At 29.4% G+C, this 13,506-nt stretch overlaps 1 protein-coding gene across 2 annotated transcripts; it reads right to left on the minus strand.

Moving 5' to 3' along the window:
- Positions 1–9,592: 9,592 nt before the first annotated feature.
- Positions 9,593–13,471, minus strand: LOC104741328 (uncharacterized). 2 transcript variants are annotated; one of them, XR_015579654.1, is made up of 11 exons: positions 13,268–13,443; positions 12,925–13,154; positions 12,745–12,827; positions 12,511–12,646; positions 11,881–12,374; positions 11,748–11,795; positions 11,425–11,599; positions 10,998–11,110; positions 10,814–10,910; positions 10,512–10,724; positions 9,593–10,294 (listed from the first exon to the last, which is right to left on the minus strand). XR_015579654.1 is itself a non-coding variant. In XM_010462165.3 (11 exons), exons 2-11 carry the CDS (start codon positions 13,127–13,129, stop codon positions 9,736–9,738), a joined length of 2,130 nt encoding a protein of 709 aa, XP_010460467.2. In that variant the 5' UTR covers positions 13,130–13,154; positions 13,268–13,471; the 3' UTR covers positions 9,593–9,735. The 2 variants fall into 2 exon arrangements, 1 of the variants encoding a protein (XP_010460467.2); XM_010462165.3 differs by having other exon boundaries at positions 10,512–10,731; positions 13,268–13,471.
- Between the last annotated feature and the right edge of the window lie 35 nt (positions 13,472–13,506).

Consider the following 13,506-nt stretch of genomic DNA (forward strand, 5'->3'; position numbering starts at 1 on the left):
ATTTCCTTAATCAATATCTTAAAACGCAGTTGATCTTCGTTCTATACTCCTTTGAGCAAGCATCATATCGCAACATATTGGTTAGTATTTTCCCTGAATGTAAAACCTACATATCTCTCGTGCCCATTGTTACGTCTGCTATTTTGTTGAGATTGTAATTCATAGGTGTCTAATTCTCTTAGTCACCAATTTTTTACATCAACATCTGGCGTTGTTTTGAGAAGCTATTGACGTTACACTTATATCGTAAACAATGTGGCATATTGATTAGGAAAAATGATCGTAGTTGGTGGTCTATATGTTTACGTTATGGTAGAAAGGCTATTATATAATGTAGTTGCAGACCCTCTATACACGTGTGCAGGATTTTTTTTTTTTTTTTTTTTGGGAGACGGCATTAGCAAAACAATAAATTAAGACGAGTTGTAGATTCAGATAACCTACCAATATAATATATATATATATATATATATATATATATATATATATAAAGCAAAATTTAAGGTGAAGTATGCATATGTTTCTTTAGTTTTTTGTTACATCACCCCAACGAATGTTCTGGCTATATGCCGTTTGTATGTTTTGAGATGCAGCCATTGGTTTTTCTTTTTTAATCTCTTTCCATTACGTAGTGCTTTCAATTAAAATTAACTTAACATTCACTATGTTGCTTCTAATCTGCTAACAAATAATAAAAAGAAGTTTAAGATTCGTTACATCGTCGTCACAACGGCTGAGACACAACTATATCGTTTATAGTCTTTTTAAACAAACAAAAAAAAGACATTTCAATGCCTCTTTGTTTTCAAAAAATGCTGGCCATACCAAAGGCTTCGTCATCTTCAATGGTTGTGATTCATCATATATGTCTTTTTTCGTAATGGGGTGTAGGTGTGTAACCACCACCTCTCTAGATAAATTCACCATTACCCCACGGCTTCAACTCTCATTGAAATAAGACATGTTATCCGACTGTGTTGGTTACACACGCTCCTACTTAATTTCTTCTTTGGCTAATAAACAAATTGATATTCTCCATTGTCCAAAAAACAAATATAACTATATTCATTTTAAAAAGGAAATTCTTTTTTTGTTCACAGAGTCGAAAAGGATTTTTTTATTTAATTATCATAAGTGGAAGTAATTTTAAATATGTGATAAAAAAATAATGATATAAGGTAGATCAAATTATGTAAAATTTAAAAGAAACTTATTTTTGTGTCAAAGGAGGATAGATTATATGGAAACTTTCTGCGATTTTTTTTGTTTCGAGAAAATATTACAAAAACATGATTTTATTTTATTTTTTGAAAGACATTATCCCACTGCCACCACATGTTTTGATTCTCGTTTTCTAAAAATTATATATATTTAATATATTTTGATAAAAATTATATATGATTGATTACGGTAATAAAATATTATCTCATAAAAAATTAAAATTAGTACTAAGGAAAAAAAATTAAATTTCAGATACACAATTTTTAAAAATATAATAATCAGTTGTGTTATAAAATCAAATCCGATAAAAAAAAATCAAAATTTTAACTTGACGTCCACGCGAAGCAAATCAAACTGATGACCTCACATATCCTAAATCATTTTCTTTGACCACCAGAAAAATGAAACAATTTTATAATCATGAATTTAACTCGTTTTCATATTTAATTGATCGCTACCACCTATGTTTTCGTGTTTTTTATTCAATGTTTTCTTATTCTTCGTATTCTTTCTTGTCATTTTCATTGTCAAATTTTGTGTTAATTGTCATCGTAACTTTTACCGTTTGGTTATTCGTTATACTTTTTTTCTTCTTCTTCTTCACATTCTTCCACTGAAAAATCTTTTTTTGTGACTACCACACAAGTTAACCCATCAAACTCCAAGAACAAAATCATTTCTTTTCTCATAAAATTTGTGAAATTCATGATTACCAGCATAGTCAACACATGCACCCAATTATTGACAATTTTATCCATATACTTATTTGGTTTTAGATCCACGCGTTTAGAAACTTCTCAAACCAAAATCCTTACTTGGTTTATAATATTTTAAAAACATAATAAAATATACTAATAATTATTTATTTAATATGAATCATATGATATATAGAAATATGAGTACACTATAAAAACATATTAATTATAAATAAATAATATCAATTATATTATATCATCAATTAATATCAACTGTATCATATTATCAAATAACCGTAACCGTATATAACAGTAAACGCTTGAACCGTAACCGTATTTAAACGTAACCGTTTAACCGTTTGTTAAACGGTTCTGGTTAAGGTTACAAAAATTTCTAATCATAACCGATGGTTAATAAACCTTAACCGTCACAACCGTAACCCTGGTCATGCCTATGTATAGCTAATAAAATATGTGTGTTTGTCGTCCATCTTTCTTTTTTAAACCTCAAAATTTGACTCAAACATCAAATTAAGGTCTTGCGATGTCAATCCTTCTTCCTTAGACCCAAAAATAAAAAATTAATGAAAGAATATCAACTCATCTATAAAATCATACACAAAAATATGTTTTACATCAATATTTTAAAAATCATAAGAAATAAAAAGCACAAATGTAGATAAATAAGATAATTTATGTTTTGCATCAATATTTATAATATTTTAAACTTTTCAAAGGTTTCAAAATATAAAATTTGAACCTTTTAAAAATTTTCAATATTTATAATATTTTAAACTTTTAGAATTTAAAACTTATAATATTTAAAAACTTTTTAAAAGCTAAGAACTTTTAAAAGTTTCAATATTTATAATCTTTAAACTTTTAAAATTTTTAAATATTATAATATTTTTTTGAAACTATTTAAAGTTTTAATTTGATCAAATAAAAAACGAGATCAAACCAAATAAAACTTTTAAACTTGGACGCCTGATAAATCAAGCTTTCCTGCTCATTCGTTGTTGGAAGCATATTAATCTTATTTATACTGGTTCTGAACCATTGTCTAAAAAATTTCTAGCCGATGTGTGATATTGTGCTTAGTTCTTTGATTTCCATAAATTTAAAATTTTCCTTTTTCTAAAAAATTCTGTAAATTTAAAAAATGTTAATGAATGGCATGTCAAATCATGATAGGTTGTTTAAAATAATTTTTAATATAGAAAATTCTGGAATTGTATAAAATGTTAATAAGTGATATGTCAAATTTCTATTGGTTGTTTAAAATCCTATGTGGACGGTCTTAGGAGCTTATAGCTCCTACTTTTTATTAGTATAGATTATAATTGGACACGCATTGGAAAGTTTTTGAAAACTTAAAACTAGATATAATTTAAGATACATATATATAGGTATATATGATATATAACATTATATAAATTAAATTAGTAAGGAAAAAGAGGGATTAAATTTCCAATATTAATTATTTATATATATATATATATATATATTTCTTAAATCCAGCAATAAATTAGAATAACTAGCAAAATAGTAATGTTATTTCATTCAAAAATCCAAACTAAGTAATGAGTCTACGGCGTAGTTGTGGTAAAAGGATTCAAAAGAAGGTTTTCTGAATAGGTTTCTAAAAGATTCATGAAACAGTCACGAAAAACTTAAATCATTCAGAGGGGAGGAGGGAGCAAACCAATTTTTGAATCACAAATCACACAGTTTAGCTGTTTAGGTATATAAATTAGTATGAAGAGGTACAACTAAATGTGGTGAGAACTGAGAATAAAAAGAGGCGATGCTTCACATAAGACATGAACAAAAATGTTGCGACTAAAAGACACATCCTTTGGTTTATTAAATTTTAGCAAATTTTCCAGAAAAAAAAAAACAACAGCCCTTAGATTAAGAACAAAACAATCCAATAAAACAATCCTCAACCGCGGGGTTATAAAGATCTTATTATATAAACCTTAGTTTTCAAAGTTAGTAATTCATATAATCGCGACATGTGTCAAGTATATCGATAATATTTTGATATGTATGAAAATAAATTTTATTTAATAATTATAGGAAAATTAAAAATTCTAAAACTAATAGGATTACAATTAATATTTTTGAAAAGTATATAAAACTAAAAGTAATCTATTATAAAGGAAAGTTATCTATTAAGTTATTAATTTCAATAGAAAAATATGTGCAATTAATAAGGAAAATATTTGCAATTTAATTGCATTTATTATTTATTATAATCATATTGTAAAAATAAATTTATACAGAAAAGTGATTAAAGTATAAAAAGGTTTAATGTGCTAGAATTAGTGATTAACATAATATAAGAAACAAAATAAGAAATTAATGTAATTTTCTTAAGTTTTTCAATCGGTGAATGATTTGATAGCGTATTCAATATAATGTTATTATATAAACATTGGTTCTCAAAGTTAATAACTCATGTGATCGCGAAACGTGTCAATTTTAACAATTAAAGATTTTGTGGTGTGTTATATACAAGAAACTTTGTTTTAACATATTTGTAAATTATAAAAAAAAATAAAAATTTAAACAATTTAATAAATATAAAAGATAATTCATATATGTATATAAAAAATAATACTAATTCTAATTTTAAATTATTAATTCTATAAGAAAAAAATTAAGAAAATTATACAATATATTAATATAATACCATAATTAAATTAATAATACTGTCAGTTATTAATCCTAAAAGAAAAAGGATTGTAGATACTAACCTTTACATAAACAAATAATTTTTCTCACAATAACATCTTTGAATTTTTGATTAATTTATGATAATGTTAATATAGTTTTATTTAAAATTAGTTGGACAATTAGTAAAACTATTACGTATGACACAAATATTTTTGAGATATTGTTACTTTTTCAACTATGAGATAAAATTAGTTTTCAGTTTTTTTTTTGAGAATTATGTTTTATTAATTTTTAATTTTTAAAAAAATATTAAGTAAGATATAAATTTGATACAATGCACATTTTTTTTGATATGAAAATTATAAATGTTACTCATTGGGATTGAGTGCATAGAATTAAAATCTAATTTTATTATCATGTAATATACAATGAAATTTTATTGCTAGATGTAGTGTGTGAACTCTAAATTCGTCTAAAATATTTTGAATACAACTTAAAATTTCACATATTTTTTTATATATGCGTTAATACGCGGGCCTAATCTAGTTGTTTATAATAGCAAACCCATATTAAGTCTATATACGGATGAGATTATTTATATTATTTCATTTAACGGTTTAGATTTGTTAATGCTTTCAAAAGTTGCAATATTTTGATCCAATAATTGTGTGCAATATTTTGATATAACAATTGTGTTTCTTCGTTTTATCCCCAGCTTTTCAATCTTTGCACTTGTTAGTTCTTACCTTTCTGTTTCACACTTCTTTGTTTTCACACTTCTTTGTTTGTATATATAGATTTTTTTGGACCTCGAAAATAGTTTTTATTTCTCTCAGTATTGTTTCACACCTCCAAGTATTAAAAAATCTAAGTATTGTTTTATTTCAATTTATTAATCAACGTTGATTCACTCATCTTCGTTAAAATGTGGACTGTTTTATTTATTGATTCATTTATCCAACCTTTGTTTGGTGTCGTTTTCTATCTTATACTCACATCAATCATCTCTTCCAGTATTAATTTAGGGAATTGATTGGATTTATATTTATGAATGATCTCAAAAGTTACAAGGTTTTCTTCCCAATAATTTTGTTTCGTCATCGTACCTCTAGCTTTTAATATTCGCACATATTAGTTTTTGACACCTCTTTGTTTCCACACCACTTTGTTTATACATATAGATTTTAGCAATCTTGAATTTTTTTTGTTTCTCTGAGTATTGTTTCATACCTCTAAGTTCTAAAAAATCTGAATATTGTTTTCTTTTAATTTTTTAATCGACATTGATTCACTCATCTTCGTTAAAATGTGGATTGTTTTATTTATTTATTCCTTCATCCAACTTTTATTTGGTGTCGTTTTACATCTTAAACCCCATCAATCATCTCTTCCAAGTATTCATCTAGAAAATTGATTGATATGGACTCTCTCAGTCTGTTTCTCTTATTATTTTTTTGTAAGTTTTGTAAATTTTGATAGAATAATGATATAAAATTTGCTTAATACATGTGAATATCTTTCAAAATTGATTATATTGCTACGATTCATATATCTTGTTAACATTGTTCTCTGATTGTCATTGAATCGATTTTGCATTTACAACAAAATTATTATTTGATTAATTTGGTTGATTCATGTTAGTCATTATTTCCTAATTTCATACTATATAATTAAAAGACTACACAATAAAGTTTTCACTTAAAATGTAAATTAACAATGTTAGTCATGTAAATTAACAATGTTGGAACACACCAGTTGAGGTGAAAAAAATTTTGTGTAGTCTTTTACAAATGGAGCTAGAATTTTTTTTTTTTGGTAGAACTGGAGCTAGAAATTTGAACAATGGAAAACTTCCATAAAAAGAAAAAGTAAATTCAAACACTTTTCTCTCTTCTTGCATGTGGCCCTTTAGTTTAAAAGAATTCCAAAGATTAACTTTATTTTTAATTTCTTTTATATTCCACTTAATTTAATTAGTATTGCTAGGTTTAATTCTAATGATTTCTTCTTTGTAGTACAACCATATTGGAAATGGAAAATAAAAATGTCTTTTATATAGAAAAATATTAAATTACGATACTTGAAATAAATAAACATTGTAATGATCTTAATATATATTTACATCTTGGATCACAAGCACTAAATATAACAGAGTATACTAAAAAAATGTATTACAATTTTTTTGGAGGTAAGAGAGAGTTATAGAAAATTAATTTAATAATACAATAGTTTATTTCATTAAAACATTGCATACTTTTGAAAATAAACGAAATATGGAAGAAATAATCAAGCATCTAGATAAACAATAAAGATGGTTTGTTTAGCTTGATTCTCTTATTGTGCAATGATGGAAATTAATATTTTTGAATCAGCATAATATTTTATTTTGTATTGCCATTAAAATTTTATTACACATATGTAATTTAAGATTAAAAATAATAAGAAAACAAAGAAGAAAGGAAGAAATAAATAAAAACAAATAAATAAAATTGAACACAATATAAGATAAATCCAACGAAATATAAATAAATAAACACTTTCAATGAATTTTCAACCGATGCAAGAATATAAACAAAAAAAAAAAAAAATATTTAGAGTTTGAGATATGATGGAGGAGGATGTGTGCATGATTATTTATAGGATTTCAAGTTACATTTCTCAAATAATTTAATTAGAGCAGTTACAATCATAATTTGTAGAGGGTTTAAATGAAAATGAATGGAGAAAAAAAACCATTTCATAGTTTATGTAATTTCAGTTATAATTTAATATTAAAGAATAGATTTAAAGTAGGGATTAATGTACATGTATACATTTATAATATTTTCATTTTAATTGAAAATAAATATTTTATTTTTAGAAATACATAAAACAAAGAAATAAAATTGAACACAATATAAGATAAATCCAACAAAATATAAGATTAAACACTTACAATGAGTTTCCAACCCATGCAAAAACATAAACAAAAAAAAAATTGTATATTTAGAATATGAGATATGGTGGAGGAGGATGTAGAATGGTTATTTATAGGATTTCAAGTGATAGAAATTATATTTTTAAAATAATTTAATTAGAGGAGTTACAATTCTAATCTAAAGTGGGTTTGAATGAAAATGAACGGAGAAAAAAATAGTCAATTCATAATCTGTTCAATTTCAGTTACAATTTAGGATTAAAGTGTGGATTTGAAGTATGGATTAATATACATGATTACATGTATAATATTATCTTTTTAATTGAAAATTAATATTATGTTTTTAGAAATTAAATGTCAAACCAATAAGGAGAAAATAAAATCTTACTTTTATATATATAATGATTTCAACAAACGGCCACAAACATCAGCTATTAACCACAAGAGTTAATAACAACATCATATAAAAAATTGAACAAAAATTGAGCAAAATGAGGCAGTACAAATAACTCATTTTGATGTAACGCTAAGTAATGAAATATCTGGTTATAAACCGATTTCACTTCCTTAACCAACCCATCCGAGTTTTGATTCAAATAATTCAGAAAATTAAGAGCAACTTTGGTTTTGGTTAAGGCATAAGTTATTCAATCAGAGAGTTCTTGCCAAATAATTTATTTTGATGCAGAGCAACATATGTTTTGGTTAAGTGATTTGTAAAGAAATTTACAAATCCTATGTTATTTTAATCATATATTTTAAAGTCTTTTAAAATACATTGTTATTGAACTAATGATTTATAAATCTATATTAAAATCTATTGATATTCAAAACAGTTTGTGAATTTGAATTTTAATGATTTTTAGTGATTCTGGAGGATTTGAGAGGATTTGAAAGGATTTTTTAGTTAAAAATATAATAGAAATCTAAATCTCATGGTTTTAGGTAGGATTTGAAACCCTAGTTATATGGACTTTATCTTTGTATGTATTTCTAAAAGAAAAAAATGAATACAAAGACTTTACTTACCGATATCTCCTATATAATAAAACGGAAATACACAACCTTTTTGTGTCGACTATATAATATGGGTTATAAGATTAATTATTTGATTATTTGATAGGTTATATAGGTTATGTGGGTTGTAATCATTAGTTAAATCTCGATTTCAGATCTTCTTAAAACAACATATTCCAAAAAAATAAAATAATATCTCCACAGAATATTTAATTAACCATATATAGGCAACAAAATCTCCAAAATTAATCACTCTTCTGCAGATAAAGAGTGATTTTTGATTATACTAGCAACAAAATCTAAAAAAAATTTCAAGTCCTCATATTTAACATATGATTTTATTGCATAATGTTTTATTCACAACAACTTTTAAAAACAATCACATAAATTATATTTTATATAAAAAGTACAATATAAATAAAAGGAATTTCAACATGTGCTCTAGCAAGGGTCTTAATTTAGTTCATATTGTAAATTGGGATTTGTTGGTCCTAGAAAGCATTATTAAACTCATGCGGGATGCGCGAACGTCCTAGGAATCCCACGACACCTACATGTAAAGATCACCAAGCATGCCTCGTGAATTTGGAAAACGTTTTAACATGGGAACGACGTCTTCACACTAACGATTTCCCGGAACCTGAACTCCTTCCACGTCACAATAAACCCATTGATCGTCAACATTTTCCTGAAAAAAGCAAGAAATACATCAATACAGAAACGAAGAGAATGATTATGAAATCTACAGTCTAGAATCTAATAAACTCATCAAAATTAAGAAAATCTAACCCTAATCTGATGAACTCAACAAGTAAATCTGAGAGATTAAGAAAATCTATAGCCTATTCTTATGAACTCAACAAGGATCTATGGGAAATCTGAGAGATTAAGAAAATTTATAGCCTAATCTGATGAACTCAACATAAAAAAATATAGAAATCTAATATTTCAAGTGATTTGAGTTTCCATAAGATTTTAAATAACTTTAATGATTTTAGGGAAGTTGTATGATTTATTATAAAATTCTTACTTAAAAAAAAGTATTGATTCACTATATATATTCTTAATTAAAAGCTATGATCTTGCCATTCTATACTTGATGTAAAGAAAACTTGGAACACCATTACAAAGAAAAGAATCGTGATTTTGTTATTTGCAAATAACAATAGTATACATGGAATTTGTGGATATAATTGGTGTTATTCATTGTTTACCAAGTATGATTGAGAAGACATCTCTCATGTGCAGTGTATGGTCCAAAGTAACACTAGACTTTGCACGCCAAGCAATGTGTTGGTCAGGTCGGACTAAAATTGATCCTCTCTCTGACATTTTACATATACTCCACCACGAAGTTCCTTCATCATCTTGTCTTTTAACTTCCATAACATCGACATAATTTTCCCATGGAGCTATTGCTGATTTGCTCACCCTTTCAACACCCTCTTCGCTACTAGGCCAGACCACGCATACCTTGACATCAGCCATAAACTCTTTCGCCACTTTAAATGTAGCACAAGCTAGCTCATAGGACTCTTGTAATGGCGATATTATTAGTAGAAACTCCACTTTCTCCGTGGAAACAAAATCCAGTGTAGAAACAACAACCTCTTTTGCGGAATCTGACAGCATTCTCACATGCATATGAGGCAGTCTTGAACCTGGTTCAGCACAAGGAACATAGTCTCTTCTACGACCACTTGGTACTTCAGGATCACCAGCTTCAGACTTGTTATCAGGAACAATGGCTCCCTCTAAATACCTAAATAGTAAACACAGTAAATTCACATATCTTTTGTTGAGATATAATGCAAGAAACACAATGGTTTGAACATTCAAGACCACAATCTACATGTCATGAAACCGCTGATTTTAGTTGACAAAAGCAGCCAGCCCTAGTTTTCTTCTCTCTTTTTATTCTTCTTGCACTACCTCAGACTAGAGTGAGAATTCTACAGTTTCAAAAATGATGATGATACCTGAAACCAAGATCCTCGGCAGGAAACTGTAGTTGAAGGCTTTTTCCTCCATCAAAGATACTCTTTAATCTGCTAAGTCTCTGATTTCCCAGCGGATTTCTCTCATTCAACAGAGATTCTGAAAGCTGTGCACGACCTAGTGCAAAGACATTATCCAAGATTGCCTTTTGCAGCCCAGTTGGAAGGATGGAACCGACTGTTTTGTTTATAAACCTATGAACTAGAACATCATAAAGATATCATTGCTGCAACCTAATTATGAAGCGATAAAGAGAGCAAGAGAAAAGCTAGTTCTAGTTTACCTGAGTTTGCAACTGTTGGGTCAAGGCCTAGCGCCGAAGGAACCGCCATGGCTGCTCTGAAATTCTGAACACTGAGTGAAGTATTGAAAAGGGCAATCTAGCAGTCACAATAAGATGCTTGTAAATGAATCAACTTAAGAAGAACGGATGTCAATAAAAAGTTTAGAAAAGATAAATACCATACCGGCCTACGTTCTATTTCATAGGTATTAAGAATTGAAGGTTTTGCAGAACCCTGAACAAGAGCTGCTATTTTCCATGCAAGATTGTGAGCATCCTGAATTCCAGTGTTCATTCCTGCAAATGTCATGTAATCTGCTATCAGAATATTATACAAGACTGCTAGTTGAGAGTACATCATATCGAACTGATTCCTGAGGCCTGCTATTGCTCGATTCATAAAACTTAGAACAAGAAACTGACAACAAGGATCCTTTAAGATCAACTTCTAAGTTTGCGGCATTCCTTGGTATCATAGTATCTCATTTGACGATACCTTTAATCATAATAGTACAAAAATGGAGATGATTGATATCTTCCAAATATGTAACCATCATACTGTCAAAGAAGTAGCATATGGTTCACTTTTTGAAAAGAATTTGAACACTTACCAAAACCTCCAGCAGGCGGGAACCGGTGAGCAGCATCACCAGCAAGTATCACTCTATTCTCACAGCACATGAATTTCTCAGCGACTTCAGCATGCATGACCCATGGCTTAATATCAGCTACATCCAAGTCTGAAAGCTCACGTCCCACCAAATTGAATATCAACATCTTGCACATCTACAAGAATATAATAGTTCAGGGAAAATGACAAACAAAATCGCATTTGAAATTGGTCACAGTTGGGATGGAAATATAGCCACAGAGGCGTATAAATGTTTGTTCACAAGTAAAAGTCCATTATTATTTTTTGGTGATAGTAAAATACCTCGGGACTTAAATCAGAGAGACTCTGCTGAGGTGGATAGTATGGAACCTGCAGTAGAAAGAAATGATTACACGCTAAGCTATGGTATATAACACTAATTAAACTGAGATTTTCTGGCCGGGTCTGTGGCTACCTGCAGAACAAACTCTCCTTGTTGAAGATCGTGGGCAACGAGAACTCCAATACCTTCAGTGTTGAAAATGAAAAATAACATCCCTGGTCTGCTACTCATCAGATACTCACCGAGCTCTCTGCTCATAAAATGGACACTAACAAGCTTTTGTAGATCTCTTTCCCCTCGCATTTCTATTTTGGTGAGCTTTCTTACAGCACTCCCAGCACCATCAGCACCAACCAGTAGACTACATTGAAAGTTTCTTTTCAAATGCTTGCCTCCTTCGAGAAAAGAAACAGTTGCTGTAACGCTATCTTTGTTAGAATCAATCGCCACACACTCATGACCCATGAGAATTTGCCTCGCAATAACAGAGTCAAGCTCAAGACCATCTAACTCTTTGGAATTTCGAACAAGAAAGCCAAGGTCTTCCAACCGCTTAAGCAGTAAATTTGTCAACTTGTACTGGGAGAAGTGAGCAACAGAAGCCGGGCTGACAACTTTCTTGAAATCTATTAATAACACAAAAAAAGGACATCTTTGAAAAAGTCTGCATCTTTCCGCAGCTAACGTAGAACTATTTGCAGAACTAAAGGCATTTGATTAAGTTTGATGAAAGGAGAGAAGAAATTGTATGGAAGAACACACCTTGAGGCTGCATGTGGTCCACTGTACCAAGAGTTGAACCGGAGAGGGAAGTGCAGTATATGAATTTCCTCCACAAATCTACAGGAGGCTGTGATCTTTCAATCTCCTCAGCTAATCCATCCAATTCACGGAAGATCTAAGTATATATGAAAAGGGAGAAACTAAGGTTCCAAAAATCCAGGACAACACCAAAAAACAAAATTAACCAAAGGGAACACGCAAAAAAAATCCAACCTCCATAGATCGGTTGTTGATAAAATGTGCTTGTGGGTGTTTAGAGAAGCTTGTGGCTTTGTCCACAACAGCACAGTTCACGCCTAACATAAAGGTGAGACAATCCAATTCGATCAAAGACGTGAACTCAAAATTACTAATGTAAGGCAAGCTCAGATGAAAACTTGGAAAAAATTGTACCTAGTTTGGTGAGAAGGAAGGATAAAACGAGTCCCACCGGTCCAGCGCCGACGATCAGAACAGGAAGCTTAGCATCTTCGCCACGAAAGCAATTTGAAGTGTTTGAAAGGTCCTTGCTTTGGAAGTATCTCACTGGATACACTCTGACCCTCGAATTGTTTCTGCTTATTCGTGTAACCCTCTTGATCAGCCCTAGCATCGCCATGGTCGACAAGCTAAACCCCAAAACCCTGAAAGTCGAAGGAATTGGTAAACTCTAATTAAAATCCCCTGAAACACAATCTAGGAAGAAGCAGAAGAAGAAGACTCTAAGATCACGAAAGGAATCTAATTTCTCTCTTACGAGCTTTTACAAGGTTACAGAGACGACGGAGACGACGGGACAGAGACGACGGAGACGCCGTGCAGGTGATGTTTTGTGGGGCCGACTCTTTACGATCTTTTTTTATTTTTATAAGAAGAAAATTTTATAATTTTATAATACTTGATTCATACTACGTGGTGCTGTATGTATCCACTAGATTGGGTCAACATGTGAAACGACAGTAATATGCCACCTCTGCTTCAAGAATTGTCTGCGAC

Source organism: Camelina sativa, chromosome 14, assembly GCF_030686135.1.
Source record: "Camelina sativa cultivar CO46 ecotype springtype chromosome 14, ASM3068613v1".
Classification (NCBI taxonomy): Eukaryota; Viridiplantae; Streptophyta; class Magnoliopsida; order Brassicales; family Brassicaceae; genus Camelina; species Camelina sativa.